The sequence below is a fragment of the Phoenix dactylifera genome, chromosome 6, assembly GCF_009389715.1.
Source record: "Phoenix dactylifera cultivar Barhee BC4 chromosome 6, palm_55x_up_171113_PBpolish2nd_filt_p, whole genome shotgun sequence".
Taxonomy (NCBI): domain Eukaryota; kingdom Viridiplantae; phylum Streptophyta; class Magnoliopsida; order Arecales; family Arecaceae; genus Phoenix; species Phoenix dactylifera.
In genome coordinates, this window is record NC_052397.1 from 11,683,151 (window position 1) to 11,700,859 (window position 17,709).

Genomic DNA, 17,709 nt, shown 5'->3' on the forward strand with positions numbered 1-17,709 from the left:
CCCAAATAATGGTCTCCCCTAAGCCTGGGACTGTGGGGCTCTCCACGCGCCCAACAGGCTAGAACTGTACTAGATTCCATTCTCCACTCTCGTGCATGTGTTTGGCGACACAACTCAAAGCGTGAATCTAATCTAACCCAACCCCGTCCCTAGCGGCGACGCCTCCGGCCATCTGCCGGTCATTACCGGCTAGCGGGTACACAAATGGATTCTTTTTTCGACATTAAGTCCACTCTTGTAGTCAATTTCGGTTTTATTGAGGTAGATACAAAGAAAGAACAATTGCTCCTATTGAAATAGCCCCACAAGCCAAGAAGTTGGATATAGGTTGATGCAACAGGCTATCTAATGCATTAATACCTTGGTTACTAACCAACTATGTCTAGATAACTACTGGCTTGGCTTAACTATATTTCTAGACTCTATTGTCTATTTGCTTTGTGTTTGATCTCCATGTTTTCTTGTGACCACACAAATTCAAATTTTCATATATGCATTGGAGGATTCAAATCTCAGCTCGCCTAGTATGAGAAAAGAAAGGGTAGCAAATCACTAGCTAGCTTATATATATTTTTTCTGATAAATTGGATTAATCAAACTATTCAAGTATATATAAATCCGTGAGAATCAAAAACTAAAATATGTAATGATTGAACGGAAATATTTGTTAAGGAATCCCAAAATATAAATCCAATATGGTTGACTACATAAAATGCTATCCAATTAACTGTACTATTAGTTTCTTTGTAAATATGTAACTTTAATAGAAAGCAACTTGCCCATCATCCGCCAATAATCTTGTCAAAATGGATAGAGTTTAGCATTAGCATAAATTACTATATTTTAAATATTTTAGAGAAGAATCTATAGTAAATTACAAACATGTGAAAACAACTTCTCTACTTGCCAGCTATCTTGTTCTACCTTATGAAACAAAGCTAGGTATAGAGCAGTCATTGTAAAGATTTTTGTTAACTAGGTGCTTCCACTTCATATTAAATCTAGCAGTGCTATTGCTTAATTACAATTGAAAGATTTTTATATAATCAATGGCAGCGGCATCTCCCTTTTTTTTTTTTGGTAAATCGGATACATCATATCGATTTAGCATGAATATATCCAATAAAATCAGAAAAAAATGACGAAGAAAAAGGAGAAGACTCGTAACTATCCCATATACAATCACTGGAGTGTTGAACAACATATGAAGCGATCCAATCAGCTGCCATGTTCGCCTCCCAGTATACATGGGTAACTTGGAAAGCTACACAGTCTCTAAGCCAATTGTGGATATCCTGCAGTAGCAGATGCTCATCTCCCGCCCTGGAATGGCCCAGAATCTACCCAATTACAGTCGCCTCACTGGTGAGATTAGAGCAACTGTTCAAGAACTTCCTTTGGAGAGTGCAGGATGGTAGGGGAGGAGTTCATCTTGTAGCTTGGGAGGTGGTTTATCAGCCTTGATGCAACAGGTGACCATGTATTTATTCTTTGCTATTGAGGAGGAAAGCCTTGGCTGCTAAATATGTCGCTCGGTACTTGCTGGAGTCGGAGGGCCTGTGGAATTTCTTGATGAGGGCCAAGTACAACAACTAGACCACGACATGTGATTTCCAAGCTAATCGGCATTGCTCATTCATATGGCAGGAGATATGCTCCCAGGCTTTGATGATGACTTCTCGAATTAGGTGGGTGGTCGGTGATGGCTAGACGATTGATATGCTGAACGATATTTGGGTTTCTGACCTACTACTGTAGTTGTGGCCTATGATGTTTGATGTGGAGAGCTCTAGACTTCGGGCGTGCAACATCTTCATTCTAAAGGACAGAAAATGGGATATACCGAAGGTTCAGTGCTTCTTTGGGGTAGCCCAAGGGCAGCCCAAGTGTGGCAACTAGCCGGAGCTGACTGGTGTTTCCAACAATCTTCGACCCTTGTCGCAGTTTTCCTTGATCACCTGAAGGGTTCCTTGAGAGACTCGCTAGGGTTGCCAGTGGAGTTAGATCCGCTTATGTTGCTTATCATATTTAGTTGGATATGAATGCAGGATTTTTGAGGGACGAAGATAGAGCCCGAAGGTTGTTGCTGATAGGGCGCTTCTCCATGCAAATGAGTTCACTTAGGCTCAAGCCGTTGGAGGATCTAGGATTGCAAGGGACATCCGAGTCTCCGATTCAATTGTTGTAACGATCCGGACAATATTTATCTGTTGGGAGCCCCCATTTCCAAGCTTTCTCAAATTATACTTCGATGGCAGTGTGTTTGATGATGGGGGAAGAGGTGGCGTTGGGTTTGTGATCGGAAATTCTGACTCTAGATTGGTTGCAGCTGGAGTTATCGGCTCTATAATATTTTTGTTTCAGGAGCTGAGCTTAGAGCCATATGAAAGGGGATCACTCATGCGTGGCTCACTTTGGAGCAGATCGAATACATCTTGAAGGAGACTCGGCGAGTACGATTGGGTGGATCAAGCGGCATATCCTTTTGTGGCCCGGCATGTTGCATGGCATGTCTTCTTCTTATACCACCTTTATAAACCGGTTCATTTCCTAATGCCTGGTGATATGCTAGCAAAACAATGAGAAAGTGAAAGGAATGAGAGGGGAGAAAGTTCAGCAAAAGCACAAGAGGTTCAGACAGAGAAGAGGTCAATAATTCTTTGGTGAAAAGACAGTTTAACCACTGCTAATTACCTTGAAACTTTCAAAAGCTCTGATGTGCAAAGCATGCAAAGCTTGGTAGTCTGATCAGAAATATTAAATCAATTTGACAAGTGGACATTGGCCATGATGGAAATATTACTACCAGTATATTACATTATGTCATGTCTTAAGTACTGCCTACTTGGTGAATTTATTGTGAAGCAACTTTGGTTTTGCTCACCATGCATTTGCCAAGTACTGACCACCTATGGTTATTCCAAGTAACCAATGAAGCCTAGGGTGCAAGTACCACGTGCCTAGGGTTGCAAAATGGAAAGCACTATGATCAAGTTACATTTTTCTAGAACTTTTGTTTTTTAACAAACCATTGATGGAACAAAAGGCTTTTTTTTTTTTTTTTTGGTTGAAAAATAGGAGAGAAGGGGGAGGGGCAGAACTTTTGTTTTTTAACAAACCATTGATGGAACAAAAGCCATTTCTTTCCTTTTTTTTTTTTTTTGTTGAAAAATAGAAGAGAAGGAGAAGGGGCAGAACTCCACCCACATAGCATCCCCCACTGGGCCCCTCTTCCATTAGAAAATATTCGATGCGGGTTGCAAGTTTTCACGTGCCCTTCCCAATCCGTAGAAGATCCCACTGGGCCATCCACGTGTGAGTACGTCATCCTAGCACCATCTCAGTACTGATAGAAGGAAAGCATATCCACACAGAGCCATCCGGGCGAGGAGCATGCGGTCTCCTGATTTAATCGACGCCCGTGCGTTTCGAACTCAGACAACTCGGATGGAGTCCAAGTTCCTTTACCATCAAGCTACCACCTTGGTGGTAAAGCTATTTCTTTTGAGAACTAAGGATGTTAGAGCTATCCACAACCTAACTACTAGGTACATGGGCAGTTTGCTCCTTTTGTTTGCAAGACTTGGATTTTTAATCTACAAAAATAGTAGACATGGCCAAAATTTTGAAGGACAATGACATTCAAGATTTGGTAACCAGACCCCTTGCTTTCAAGCTAGGGGTTTAACCATTGAGGTAAGCTTAGGTCACTTGATGGCACAAAAGTTATTAAGGGAAGCTTGGGGAATTCGTTTAGGTGTTTTATTACATATTCACCAATATCTTAGCATTTAAATTATTCCTCTTGTAAGGTTTTCTATAAACCTTTGTCCGCATAGATTAGTTGTTATTGCTTTGAAGAAGGTGCTAGTATTTGTTGTACCTAATGGTTAACTTGTTTCTATACTAGTTTATGCCAATCTAGCAGAGAAACAAAGTATTTTGTTAGGCATAACGAGAACATCCGCAAGGAAGTTAGGAAGAGGATTCTAGAGCAAAAAGAGTAATATAAGATGAAAATCTAGTAATGGATTCATGGATACAAAATTTAAGGAAGAAGGCTAACTCATGGTTCAAAGTTTTACTTGAAAGAAATTTTTTTACTTTAGCTGGATTGTTTTAAGACCCGAACGACATCATATGCCTTTGAAGATTTTGAGAAGTTACTCTTTTTAAGGCATTCTATATGGCGACTTTGATGAAGAGATGCATACATATATTTTTACTTAACGACAAGAAGAAGATAACAACTACTATAGTATATTATTTAGTATTATGACGACATGTTATGACATAAATAATGACCATTATTCTTATTTCACTATTTTTAAATAAACTATTTTTGAAAAATTGAGAAAATTATGTAAAAGTTCAATGAAGATGTCACTCTTATGGGAGTGGCATGTTTTGTAATCCCATTTTGCCTACATCGTCAACATCATCAGGCAGAGGGTTTCGCGTTTCATAAAATTAATAAATAAATAGATGTTAGAGAGATGCCAAAAAAAAGGGGCTCTCACATTTGGTGCTGATATTGGCCCCAATACAATCTCATCTAATAAAATACTAGCAAACCTTCAGCATCAAATAAGCAGATATCTATCTTATCGCTATCCAACTATCTGCACGTATGAGGCATCTCCTTTGAATACTTGCATAATTTTTCTTAAATTTTTGTTATTTATTATTCTCAAAAATTATATAGTCTAAAAATTTATAATTTTAATCAAGTGAGAAAAAAAATATTATTATTTTTTATTATTGCCTATTACATTTTGTTATAACAAACCATTACGGTAGTTGTTAAAACCTTGATTTTTAATGCTGAAATTTTTAAAAAAATATACATTTAGGCAGATAATTACTATTATAATTGACATCAAAAGTGCTTTAGTAGCTCAAAGATATAACTCTGAAAATTACAGTTGGTTGTATTCTTATTGCCCCCTTTGTAAATGCATTGCGAATTATGCCTTGCGATGAAGCAACATGAATGATAGGAGAGCAACTCATTTGGGCGCAAGTTACGTGCTATCTAATTCTTTTTTTTTTGAATTTTGTGTAATTTATATCTAATAACTTTAATATGTAATTAGATTATTTTATATCTTTAAAATAATAAAAGATAGGATTCCATACTTTCGAGCTATGGTTTGATGGGATTGTGTAGGCAAACAAATACATAATTTCAATGTTTAGAAAAGTTCAATAATATCTATTTAAATAATCATATATTCGAATTTAAAATTAAAAAAGAAAACAATGTTTTAATGAAGGTTTATCGCCGTCCAAGTGACTTATAAGGGATCCAGATCTCCTCCAAGCGAACCATCATTCCCCGCCGTCGTTGTAACGGAATAACGGCGTTAATTGGACCAGAAGTAGACGTTGGAAGGATAAGGATAAAACAACCAGAGATATTTTTCCCTCCTCGCCTCCCCTTCCCTCCCCTTCCCTTTTTAGTAGGAAAAAAAAGGGCATCCAAGGCAATGGCGCTCTTATGCCTCCACTCCAACCCCGCTCGGTTCTTCTTCTCGCCTCCTCCCAAAGCCTCCCGCCGCGGCGGCGTCGGTTTCGCCGTCTTCTCCTCCCATTCCAACCCCCGCATCCTCAAATCCAGCCGCCGGTCGCGGTCCGGCCGGGGGACAACCCCTTACGACGATGACCATGACGGCGGCGAGGAGGAGAGCGAAGAAGAGGAGGAGGCATTGCCATACGATCTGAGCCTCTTGGTTTAATTCCCTATTTCCTTCTTTTGAGCCTAGTTTCTTTCTAAGATTAATTTATTATGCTATGTAAGTAGGGAGTGCTCTTTGGTTGTTGCTGGTAATATGTAGGTTGTGCATCGTCCCAATTCTGTTTAAGAATTTCCGTTTTTTAGTGTTAATGTACCCACTGGATCATTTTCCCTTGTTAGCCAAGTCACCATGGTGAGTGTAAGTCAAAGTTTGTCTTTGCTAAAATTGTTGGCATGAATTGTTAGATGTCTTTGAAGTTATGATATTTCGAGGGTGCGGGGTGCGCGCGCAAAGTCTGATTGATTGATTGAATGAGGAATTGTATGATGATTTGGGTGATTCTAGATGCGAGCAAGCTAATAATATTGTTCCCATACAATATAAAAAACCATACCTGCTTTAGATTCCAAGATCAGTTTTTGGTAACAATAAAGAGGGAGGGAACAAAAAAACCTTGGTTGTGGCATGGAGGGCGGAGCCAGTGCATGGATCAAGTTTAATAGTTTGCTAATTTGACTTGTCAAAGCTAAATATATATGTCGTCAATTTCTCTTTTTGTTTCTACTCTTTCAAGGGGAATTTTGGAGCGTAGGTCATCTTACTCTCCAATTGGCTAATTGTATTTTAGGCAAGACTCAAATCCAGAACCTTCTCTTGTTAACAGAGGGACAACTGGGGCGATGCTTTGTTCAAAATGTCAAAGTTTGTAGTTGTTCAGAAAATTTTCTCAATCTTTTTGTGAGACCTCTTGATGTAGAGATATCTCCATAAACAAAACACTTCAGTGATAGAAATCTTGGATAATAATGATGTAAGCTAGACATGTGTTACGCTTGATCTTAACCCTTATGCTTGCAGTAGTCACCTTGAATTTTGTTTCACTTTTTGTGGTTATAGACCAATAATTGTATAGTAGTTAATGGTACACCCAAGTGAATCTCATGCAGTACGTCCACTCTCAGGATAATATTTTACTTATTTGGCTGTTGATGCAAGCTTTTTATTGTTTCCCCTTTTCCATCAAGCAAAAGAGGATGTATCATACACCAGATATTATAGAGTTGTAGCTTCATCACAAATCTACTATTAGAAAATAATTAGGTGCATTGATAATTTTATAGTCAGTGTCACAATCTAATATCTCACCCAAAAAGGCTAGCCGGAAGATATTATATGGGTTCCTTGGCTCTGTATAAGTACCCAAGATCTATCAAGTACATAGCAAATATGGGACTAATACATGCCCATACGGATCCTCACATACTCTCCTTGTTTAATCTCCAGCATCCTTGCCGGGCTAGGGGTTTAAATCCATCTAAATCTAATCAGAAGCAGCACAATTGGCCCATGGTCAGCTCCAATAGGCTTGTATAGCAGTGTCTTCTAGTCCATGTAGGTCATGGACTGGGTCAGCTCTGATACCATTTGTCACAACCTAAGATCTCACCTAAAAAGGCTAGCCAGGAGGTATTATTTGGGTTCTCTAGCCCTGTATAAGTACCCAAGATCTATCCAGTTTATAGCCAATGTGGGACTAAATACATGCCCAAACGGATCCTTATGGTCAGAGATCAAAATAATTGCTGAAAGTGCTTTTGGCTAGACATCAGCACTTCATTCCACATGCACTTTACACTCGAGAGTTCGAAGTAATTTTTGAAAGGGCTTTGATTAGAGACTGGCACTTCCATCCATTTACTTAGGATTGTTGAACTAAATTTTGTTCTTTAGCTTCATTTTGAGATAAATTAGTTCATAATCACCATTGAGAATTTAAGGCTTCCATCATCAGTAGCCATATTTTACAATTCTCCACCATCAATACCATGCTTAAGTGAAGCTTCTTTTTGGATTTATTTGAAGATATTATATTATATATGATCATGCACAATTTTACATAAACACGGAGTCTGATACTCACCTTTTAATGCCACCCTTTCTTTCTGAGGCAAACCCTTCATTTGGACAGAAGATGAATCTAACTTCTTTTAATCCTGAAGTACTTTTGTCATGCATGGAAGAAAAGATGTCTGGTGCACTAGATTTTCTAGATATAACCTTCAGATGGAAGAAGATACAGCAGATGTAGATGGACGCTTCTCATCCATTTGTCTCATTATGCAATAAGCTTTATTGTAATCCAAAACTGACATAATATAGCATCATCTTTAATTCTTTTTTTTTTTTAAAGTCCACCTTATATATATTTTTTTTGTTTGGGTATATTCAAGGATTTCTCTGTGTTGCCAAACTGTATTCTCTTGGCTTAGTGATCTTTAGAGTCATCAAATCGGTTTGTCCTATTTAAAAAGATTGGGTATAAAAGTTCTCTAAGAACTCAAAGGAAAGTAATTTATTTATTGCATATTGTTTGAGATATAATTAATTTTTGTTGTAAGACAATGACATAGCATCATTTCACATTCCATACATGGCATTTAATGATAATAAATCTGGACATTCTAGTAAAGAGTTGCATTTTCATTGGTCATCAGTATGTCTTAGAAAAGAATACTAATGTAATCTGGAATATCAGTAAAATTGTTTCTGATTTAATTTATTTAGTCTTTTATGTGCTTTCATTTTTGGCATGGCCTAGAGGAGAATATCACATAGAAAACAACATTGTATAATATTCTTCTTAATGTACATACTTTATTTGATTGTATAATATTGCACAATTTTATTTCTTTAAAATCCTTTAATTCTCTCTATGATCAATGAGAAGAGCATGACTTTCATAAAATCTTTCTTGGTCATTGACATTGTACACCACTAAATTTTAATCTTGTAAAACAATACTCTTCTTTTCTCTCCTACTAAAATGTCATAGCAAATGGGCTCCTGTTCCTTTTAAAGTATTGCGCTGAGGAATAAGATGCTGAGGAATAGTGAGATTTTGAAAATGGCTGTAGATAGGTTGAGAGATTAGGGTTTAGTTAACTTTCTTTGTTTGAAGCCTTAGCATGCTTTTTAAGGTAAAAGAGTTTATGGCCATGCCATTTCTGAAATCATTTTATGAGAATGAGGTTGGAAATAGACTGATATATTAGTGTTTGTCTCCCTGTTTTGGTACGTTTATTGGGAAGGGAAAAGTTAGTTGCCTTTGTTATTTAGTAGCCCATATTGGAGATGCACATTTGTACATATACATATGATAAAATGAAACAGATTTTTTTGTACATAAGCGGGACGTACTGTATGTGCTGTATGTTTACATCATTTTGATAATCGTACCAACCAAATAAATATCTAGAATCTAGGAACCAGTTAAAAAGAAATTCTGGTTCTTGCCATACAATTCCATATTATTTGTGATTTCATTACTTTGATTTCATGATTAGGATTACTTTATTTTGCTTTATTATGATTCCTATACCACAAGGTTGATTAGGAAACTCAAATCTTCTATAACTAGTCCTTTAAGATTTAAGTTTTTTTTTTTTGATGAAATTTGATTTTGAAATTTGAATATCAAAAGAAAATAGGCCCTTTTTTTGGCATATATAAGCTGACAGGTGTATGGAATATTTGATAGAGTTTGTGAATTAAAGAGATGGATAAAACAGTCAAGTAGTCGATTTATACCTGGGATCTGTGTAGGATGCCTTTTATAAATATTCGACCTTTTATATTTATACCTGGAATCTGTGTAAGTTGCACCTTTCATAAATATATGACGTTTTATAAATATATATTAGATGATTGTTTTCTAATATATATTTTATAACAGCCTTAAGAAATCTGCACTTTTTTAAATTAAACTAATCACAGTTCAACACCAGAAAATAGAATAATTAAATCTTCTCCAGTCCTTTATATGACCTTTTATAAATATATATTAATTGACTGTTTTCTAATATAAATTTTATAATAGACTAAAATAATCTGCACTTTTTAATATTAAACTGATCGTAGGAAATAAATTGAACTTATAACTAAGGAAAATTTAAGAAAGCCCAAATCATGCTGTCTTGAAACAAGCCTGAAAAACATGTTGACCTACGGACTTGCTATATCTGGAAAGGTGATATAAATTAAGTTTATGCTATTTTTATTATTTATACGTATTTGGATATTTAAGAGTTCAAATTTAGAAAATGTTTAGAGAATTATAGTTTAAACTCCTCAAGAATTTGATTAATTTTGGCTGCTTTGAATGCCCATTTTGTTAAATTGTGTCAGAAGAGTCCTAGTTTAAAAATACTATAATAGAATGAATTGAGAAAGTTTAGGATTTATTTGAGATTGTCTTTAGCGTTGTTTGATTATTATTGTTTTATGGATTGGCGAAGATTCAAAAATTAAAATTGTGATGATCGAATTTTTAATGAAGAAAAGCTTTCTTGTGGTGGATTCAACCTGCTTTTCTTTCTCTTTTTCTTCTTTTCCTATTCTGATTTACTTTTCCTCCTATCATTTTTATCTTGAAATCTTGCTGCCTCTCTTTGGATTACTTCACAATGCTACTACATAAAAGGTCTAGTACTAGTTGCAGGGATAGGTACTAATGCTCAACCACCTTGGTATCTATTTACCTATTGAGCATGTAAACTGTAAGGAAAGTTGATCGTACTAAAGTTGCAGAGTGTGAATATGAAAGAACATTTAACTTTCATAGAACAAGTGAAATGCTAAGAAAATAAGAAAACAACAAAGAAGTTGTAAAACAAAGCTAAATAAAGAAACAATATGCTGATGCACCAAAGGAAAATCAGTCACTAACATGGAACTGAGGATGGTTAATGACAAGCTGAATCTTAACATCCCCAAGTGATATGACTGTTGACTATGGCGAATAAGGTGCGATTCAGGGTTTCTTTTGAGAGGTGATGGAAGGGTGAGTTGCTCGAACAATGAATATGAAGGAGCCATACTCAGTCTATACCGTTCTTCCATAATAGGCGATTTAGGAGGTTCCACTTGCATGGGCTTGTTGATGCATTTTTCTTTCTGATCACTGGCGTGCTGTCTACCACCTATTACTAGTTGAGAATCACTAGTTGATGGTTGTCCGTCGCTAGTTACCTGCTGACAGTCACCAGTTAAAAGTATGTTGTTAGGTTTTCAGTTTTGCATCTCTGAACAGGACTTAAAATTCGTCGTGTGGTCAATGATTGTAGTTATAACACAGACCTTAATTTGATTTTTAAGTTTTTCATGAATTGATTCATTATTCATTATAGTCTCCTCGTAAATCCTTCATCACAATTGAAGCATTGTTTTAAATGATTGTAACATGACTTGAAATCAATGAAGATATTCATTGAAGGATCAAAAGATTATACCTTAAATGACATAAAAGAATTTAAAGATACAATAGATAAAAGAGTACAACATAATAACTAAAACCTACAAGTTAACAAAGAAAGCATAAAAGATGCAAGATAAAGAAAGCGTATAATCCTGATTCAATACAGAAAACAATTTTTGATGTTGGATTTTGTGTCTATAGTCTTCCTTCATCTGATAGCCTCCGCCAGTATTTATAGAGAGAATTGGTGGTGGTTTCCTTCATGAATAACTACCACTGAGTAATTATGCAGCAAAAACTACCTTTTAGGCAGTTATACCTGGAAATAACAGATTTACTGCAAAAGAAACCTCTTCTGGATGTCCTTTTATATGTGATTCACTTGCCAATCTCTAGAGAAAACCAAGGCATATTCAGGTCATCTAGACAAGTAACTAGAACACAAGTTAACAAAATTTTTCAGACAAAACAATGTTCAATAATTGGTTAACTTTAACTGGTTGATTAGTTAACTTTGTTCTTGCATAACAAGGTGGTCAGCAGGCTATGTCCTTTCAGGAGAATATCATTCTTATAACTAGCAGTTTTATGCATAGGAGAAAAAGATTTGAAAGCACAAGATGTTGTGCAAGAAGATTTTATGTAAAAAGAATGATTTTAGCCTAAGATTAATAGATTTGACTAAGATATACATACTTACATTCATATCTTAGAGACAAGAAAAGAAACTTCATCGTTTGGTAAATTCACGATATCAACCCAAACATTACAAAAAGCTTCAGGAATATGTAAAAGTAAAAAAAATCAAGGAATTGGTGTTTTTAATCATGATCATATATTTATGGTGATGACATTTTTTACTGATATATTTATGAATTTGGTATATTGTTCATCTCTATGAACCATTTAAAGCTTGAAGCATACCCCCTGCATATATGAATGAGTATGGGGCAATGCAAGTTCCAATTATTGGCATTACGCTGGCATATATTTTTGCTTTCCAAATAAAATATGTCAATCTAGGCCAAGTTAATGTGTTTGGATCCCAAACACATGAAAGAAATGAACTTGGAAACTACCATCTTAACTTTAGTTACTTAAAGATGAAACATGTACAATACCAATAAAAAATATTCACATTTTGTTGTAATTGGACAATCTATTTAGTGTTGGAAATGGACTTAGGCTGGTCCAAGGCTCATCGGGCTGTGCTAGCGCCCGGTCGGCCTTTGGGCTAGGCCTGAGGAGAATCAGATCGGGCTAGGGCCTAAAATTTTGATAGGGGCGATCGGTGCTCGGCCTAAAGATTGAGCCCGAAGGCCTGCCTTACCCCCTTCTCTCTCTCTTCCCCTTCTCTCCTCTCCCTCTCCAGTGCCCCCTTCTCTCTCTTTGCACTCTTCCTGTTCAACACACCCCTTCTCTATTTGACCTCGTTGTTCTCCTTCCCACTCTCCACTCTTCCATCTCCTAATCTCTCTCTCTCTTAGTCTTCTTCCTACCAATCTTTCGCTCCTCTCTTTCTCGATCTCTCTTGATCTCCTCCTTCTCGATCTCTCTCCTCTCTTGATCTCCTCTTCCTCCCACTCTCTCTCCCCTCTCTCTCTCTCTCCTGATCTCTCTCCTCTCTCTCCCCTCCCCCTGTGTTCTCTCTTTCTCTTTCTCATTTTGTGAAGGACAGAGTTTCTCAGTCCTTAATCCGGGCTAGATTGGGTTTTGGGTCAGGTTCGGGTTCAGGCTTGGACAGATATTTGGAAACAATTTTGGGCATTAGCCTAGTCCGAAGCCAGATAATTGTTTCTAGGCTAGGCCCGGCCTGCATAAAAGCATCAGTTATGCTTGCTAAGTCAAGTGTTCAAGATATTTCATCTAAGAGTAAATGTCCTGGATGGAAACTTCATACCATGCTCCAATATTCTCTCCATAAATTTTTGCAATGGGCTTCCATGATAGGTTGACAATTTTTCATATAACCTAATGCTTTATTAATCAATTATGACAATTTTCATACCATACACTAGTAATCTTACAGTTTCGTATTTGTTTTTGCTCCAATTTGATTGGTTGACATTTTGGTCGTGGTTAAGGATGCTCGTTTGTTTCCACTCTCAAGATCTTCAGTTCTCTGTTTATACTTGTAGCTTCCTTGCAAATAATTTCCAGAATCTGCATCCACCACAACCAAAATCCTCCTGCGGTACTTTTTTTTTTCTAACACAATTTTTTCATATAATTGTCATCTGGAAGTTCTAGACTTTAAACTTCCATCTCCTAGATGTTCTGATTGTCTTTTAGCCAAAGTCTTCAGATGAAATTTTTGGATGCAATCTCATCTGGCTTTCACAGTCCAGATTCCAGCTTCCTTAATCTTAGCAGTATCTAGCTTTTCATTTCACGGTTCAAGGTTTAACATTTAAACCTAATTTCCAGATGGAGCAAGTTATGTGGGACATGTAAAATATGAAATAAGGGGAAAAATCATAAGGTAAATCTTTGTCAATGGAATATTGTTGTGCTAGAGTTATTGTGTTCCAGTTTATCAATAGTATCACTTCATCCATTGCATCCTTGAGACACTCTTTTTGTGAGATTGAAGTAGCATTATGTTGCTATGATATTTTCATATTGAGAAAGAGAAGAAATGATTGGTATTCGTTATGAACTCAATAAGTACATATTTTGAAATAAATGTACTTAGGCCCGATTCAATGACCTTCATGATTCAAAATTTTTCCTGATGGGAGACTTCTTGTGATTTCATCATTTTGATTATTTTTCTCATTTTGTATTATTTTTCAGGACTATTCTTCAGATTTTGAAGGCAGTCGACAAGCCCAAAGAGAAGAGATGAAAAGAAAATTCTCAAAAACTGGACAAAGCCGGAAGCTAGCATATTGGTCCTCTGATGTACATGACATAATCATCCCGAGGAAAGCAAATTCACAAGACTATTACCGTACTCCAGGCAGAACATCCAAAAAGGATGCTGTGGAGTTGGATAGCCAAGAAAAGGTATTTTTCATGGTTAAATGGCATAGATACCTCTTTTGATTTTGTCCTTGTTCAATTGGAACAGCACAAAAAATATTCATGTATTCTGTTGGTTGCAGCTGAAGAATGGAAAATTTACTAAAAGCAGGTTCCAAAAACTTGTAGAGGAACTAGATTTTGATGAGAAGTGGTTCCCATTGATTGAATACTTGAGCACATTTGGATTGAAAGAATCTCATTTTGTATCCATCTATGAGAGGCATATGCTTTGCCTACAGATGAACCTGGTTTCTGTGAAGGAAAGATTGGAGTTTTTGTTGAGTGTTGGTGTCAAACATAGCAACATCAAAAGAATACTTATGAGGCAGCCCCAAATTCTGGAGTATACTGTTGAAAACAATCTGAAGTCCCATGTTGCTTTTTTGGTTAACATAGGAATTCCTGATTCGCGAATAGGTCAGGTAATTACTGCTGCTCCATCTTTCTTCTCTTACAGCGTGGAGCATTCTCTAAAGCCAACAATCAGGTATTTGGTTGAAGAAGTAGGTATCAAGGAAAGTGATGTCAGCAAAGTGGTGCAGCTGAGCCCCCAAATATTGGTCCAAAGGATTGATAACTCATGGACATCTCGCTTCTCCTTTCTATCGAAGGAATTAGGGGCACCCAGAGATAATATAGTCAAGATGGTCACCAAGCATCCGCAGCTCCTTCATTACAGCATTGAGGATGGAATATTGCCTAGAATCAACTTTCTTAGGGGCATTGGGATGCGTAATTCTGATATCCTGAAAGTATTAACAAATCTTACACAGGTTAAGCTTCATTTTATCCTTGTCTAAGTTTTTGGGCAGCAAATTTTGACATTTAACTATACCTTATCATATACCTAATACTCTCTTCTTTTCAGGTATTATCTTTGTCATTGGAGGGGAATCTGAAGCCTAAATATCTTTATCTGGTTAATGAACTTCACAATGAAGTGCACTCCCTGACAAAGTATCCCATGTACTTAAGCTTGTCTCTGGAGCAAAGGATTCGACCCCGTCACAAGTTCTTGGTTTCCCTAAAGAAAGCTCCGAAAGGTCCATTTCCTCTGAGCTCGCTTGTTCCTACTGATGAGTGTTTCTGTCAACAATGGGCTGGAACTAGTTTAGAGAAGTATGTGACATTTAGACAGAGTTTGCTAATCGAAGACTTTGCTAGGATGTATGAAAGGAAAAGATAGCTGACCAGCATTGCCCTCAAGTAGTGCCAAGGTTACTAATAGAAGTTCTGGAAGCATAGCTTGAGTCCTTGGACAGTTCATTAAACATCAGTTTTTTGTTGTTGTTTAGAAGATTACTTTCTCGAACCACCTTTATCCATACAGTAAGTAAGCTCTTTGCTTGTGGGCCTACTTCTAGCCCATTTATTCTTTTGTTTTTCAGATGATATTTCCACTATGAAGGTTCTAAAAGGCCAAACCTTTTGCAGAAATTTAGGTTGTTTATGCCATCATGGTGCTTGTATAGCACTCTGAGCTGCATGGGAGTTGGAGATTTTTCACTAACCAACCACCTGTATTTACTAGGCAAAGTAAGCAGCTCCACCAGTACTTTATGAGGTTAGCTCTTCCTCTGAAGCAGAGATTGTTGTATTGGTATGCATTGAAAACTTGCTTATTGTAGGAGTGCTAACTTTTACCTTCTTGGCTGCTTCCAGGCTCATCTCCAGATCTGTTAACCCAGCTGCTGCAATGCTAAGTACAATATGATGTCTATTGGAGCATTATTTTAGACAATTGAAATCCAGACATGTGGTGGCTTCAGAAGCCTAAGTATAATTGTTTTCCCTTTGGTTACAGTAGTGACATGCGGTTGCTTCAGAAGCCTGTCATAAGTATAATCGTTTTCCCTATGGTTACATTAGACTAATACATGCCCAACCATACCCCCTGGAATTTCTAATAGAATTTTAACAAAACTGTAATTTACAACATGGTGTCTGACTGTCTGTTGCAGTACTCGGCAATTTATAACTATAACGACCATACGGTCATTTTCCTTTTTCCCTCTTGGAAATAAGCTTCTTCATATTCTTAATTATACTAGTTATATGATTGCATCTGATAGACTGATATTATGAGTGGACAAGCTTGCTTTTGCATAAGCGTGTAATCTCAAATGCACTAGAGGTTTCTGCTGGTCATTCTCTCTCTCTCTCTCTCTCTCTGATGTAAGTGCGTGCATGCAGAGTAAATTTTGTAAGAGGCTGCAGTGTCTAACAAATTTTGTTGGATGTCCCGGGAAAAGATTGCCTTAGTTGGAGAGATCCTCTTTACAAATTGGGTAGAAAGTGGATAACAAGTTAAACGTGGAATGGAAGGTGATATAGCTGTGTACCTTTCTGAGTTTGAGATTGAGAAGGTTCAGATTTCTTTAGAAGATTGAAGAAGGATAGATTGAATTGTAGTGTTTGCATCAGATTTGTCTTTATTGGATTTATGCTTCTATGGTGTGCCTCTTTTAATTTTGAGTCATGTTGCTTCTGATCATGACTTGCAGGCATGGTGTGTCATTCTGCGAGCAAGGTGTTGTGCTCATACAAACACCAAAGGTTGACCACCAAAGGTTGAGTGTCAACCGACCTCTTTATACTCGTATTATTAGGTTTTACTGATGATCTTGAAGTACTCTGGTTGTACTGGTCCATTTCGAAATTAGAGGAATCAAAATGCAGTGTATATGTCATGTTAAATTGTATTTGTGAAGGGGACAAGTTAAATTCATTGAAGGGGACAAATTGTATTTTTAAGTCAGAAGCAAAGCCCATCTTCTTCGCGGGGGCTATATTCGGTGACAGGTGGTTGATGTAACATCTATGGATGTCTTTTGAATCAATTCTTTAGCGAGCCTTTTGTTCTGTTTGCCACTTGGGCAATTCTGTGGCATGGTTGATAGTGTCAAAAAAAATTTGCAGAAACTTGAGGAGCAGTCAGTATAGAAAAAGTGATTTCTTTCCATGCTTGAGCCTGAAGGCCATGTTTGTTTTCATGTTGCTGTTATTGTTGCCATTTGGGCTCTTCTTTGGACCAGTATATTTTCAGTGGTCACATGCCAAGAAATGGTTACAGGAGCTAAAGGTTGAATGAAGACTTGCAGTGTTTTATTGGGTTGTTACATGAGGCATATCTATTAGCAAAAAGCTCCAAATGAACCTGCACTGATCCAGCCTATTGACAGATACTTCCAATGATAAAATCAAGACCAGATTCTGGAGTACATGATGAAACCTTAGGAGGTCATGTTTCTTTTCATGTTGGTGTCATTGTTGCCATTTGGGTCTGTGCTTTGGATGAGTATATTTTCAGAGGTCAACAATGAAAGTATCCATTAGCAATGACAGAGTTCAGGTTCCCCGAAAATCCCAAGCAATATTAACAGTAGCTAAAGGTTGAATGAAGAAGCTATCGTATCTTATTGGGATTGTTACTTATGGGCACATCTATGAGAAAAGACAGCAATGATCCAATCTATTGACAGAGATACTTCCAATTATAAAATTAAGACTAGATTCTGGAGTACAAAATAAAACCTTAGGTCTAATCCAGGGTTGTCTCTTGAACGTAGCAGAGAAAGAAAGTTATTTATTTTAGCACAAACCAGAGATACTCATCACGGTATCCAGAGGGAAATAGAATTGCACGGAGTTTGTTTAGAAATAACTCCAGCTATAATAATTTAAATTTAA

The 17,709-nt window shown here is 36.9% G+C and overlaps 1 protein-coding gene across 3 annotated transcripts; it reads left to right on the forward strand.

Moving 5' to 3' along the window:
* Positions 1-5,428: 5,428 nt before the first annotated feature.
* LOC103714932 (transcription termination factor MTERF9, chloroplastic) lies at positions 5,429-16,088 on the forward strand. 3 transcript variants are annotated; one of them, XM_026807636.2, is made up of 6 exons: positions 5,429-5,732; positions 13,789-14,001; positions 14,100-14,792; positions 14,888-15,352; positions 15,454-15,583; positions 15,682-16,088. In XM_026807636.2, the coding sequence occupies exons 1-4, from the start codon at positions 5,490-5,492 to the stop codon at positions 15,203-15,205; spliced, it is 1,467 nt and encodes a 488-aa protein (XP_026663437.1). In that variant the 5' UTR covers positions 5,429-5,489; the 3' UTR covers positions 15,206-15,352; positions 15,454-15,583; positions 15,682-16,088. The 3 variants fall into 3 exon arrangements, with proteins under 3 accessions (XP_026663437.1, XP_008800630.1, XP_026663438.1); XM_008802408.3 differs by having other exon boundaries at positions 14,888-15,348; XM_026807637.2 differs by having other exon boundaries at positions 5,434-5,720; positions 14,888-15,348.
* Positions 16,089-17,709: the final 1,621 nt, after the last annotated feature.

Bases quoted from the DNA above. Each gene is read 5' to 3' on its own strand.
- LOC103714932 (XM_026807636.2), top strand. From the start codon at position 5,490: ATGGCGCTCTTATGCCTCCACTCCAACCCCGCTCGGTTCTTCTTCTCG. The intron at 5,733-13,788 runs GTTTAATTCCCT...ATTATTTTTCAG, and splicing joins CATACGATCTGAGCCTCTTG to GACTATTCTTCAGATTTTGA. The intron at 14,002-14,099 runs GTATTTTTCATG...TGTTGGTTGCAG, and splicing joins AGTTGGATAGCCAAGAAAAG to CTGAAGAATGGAAAATTTAC.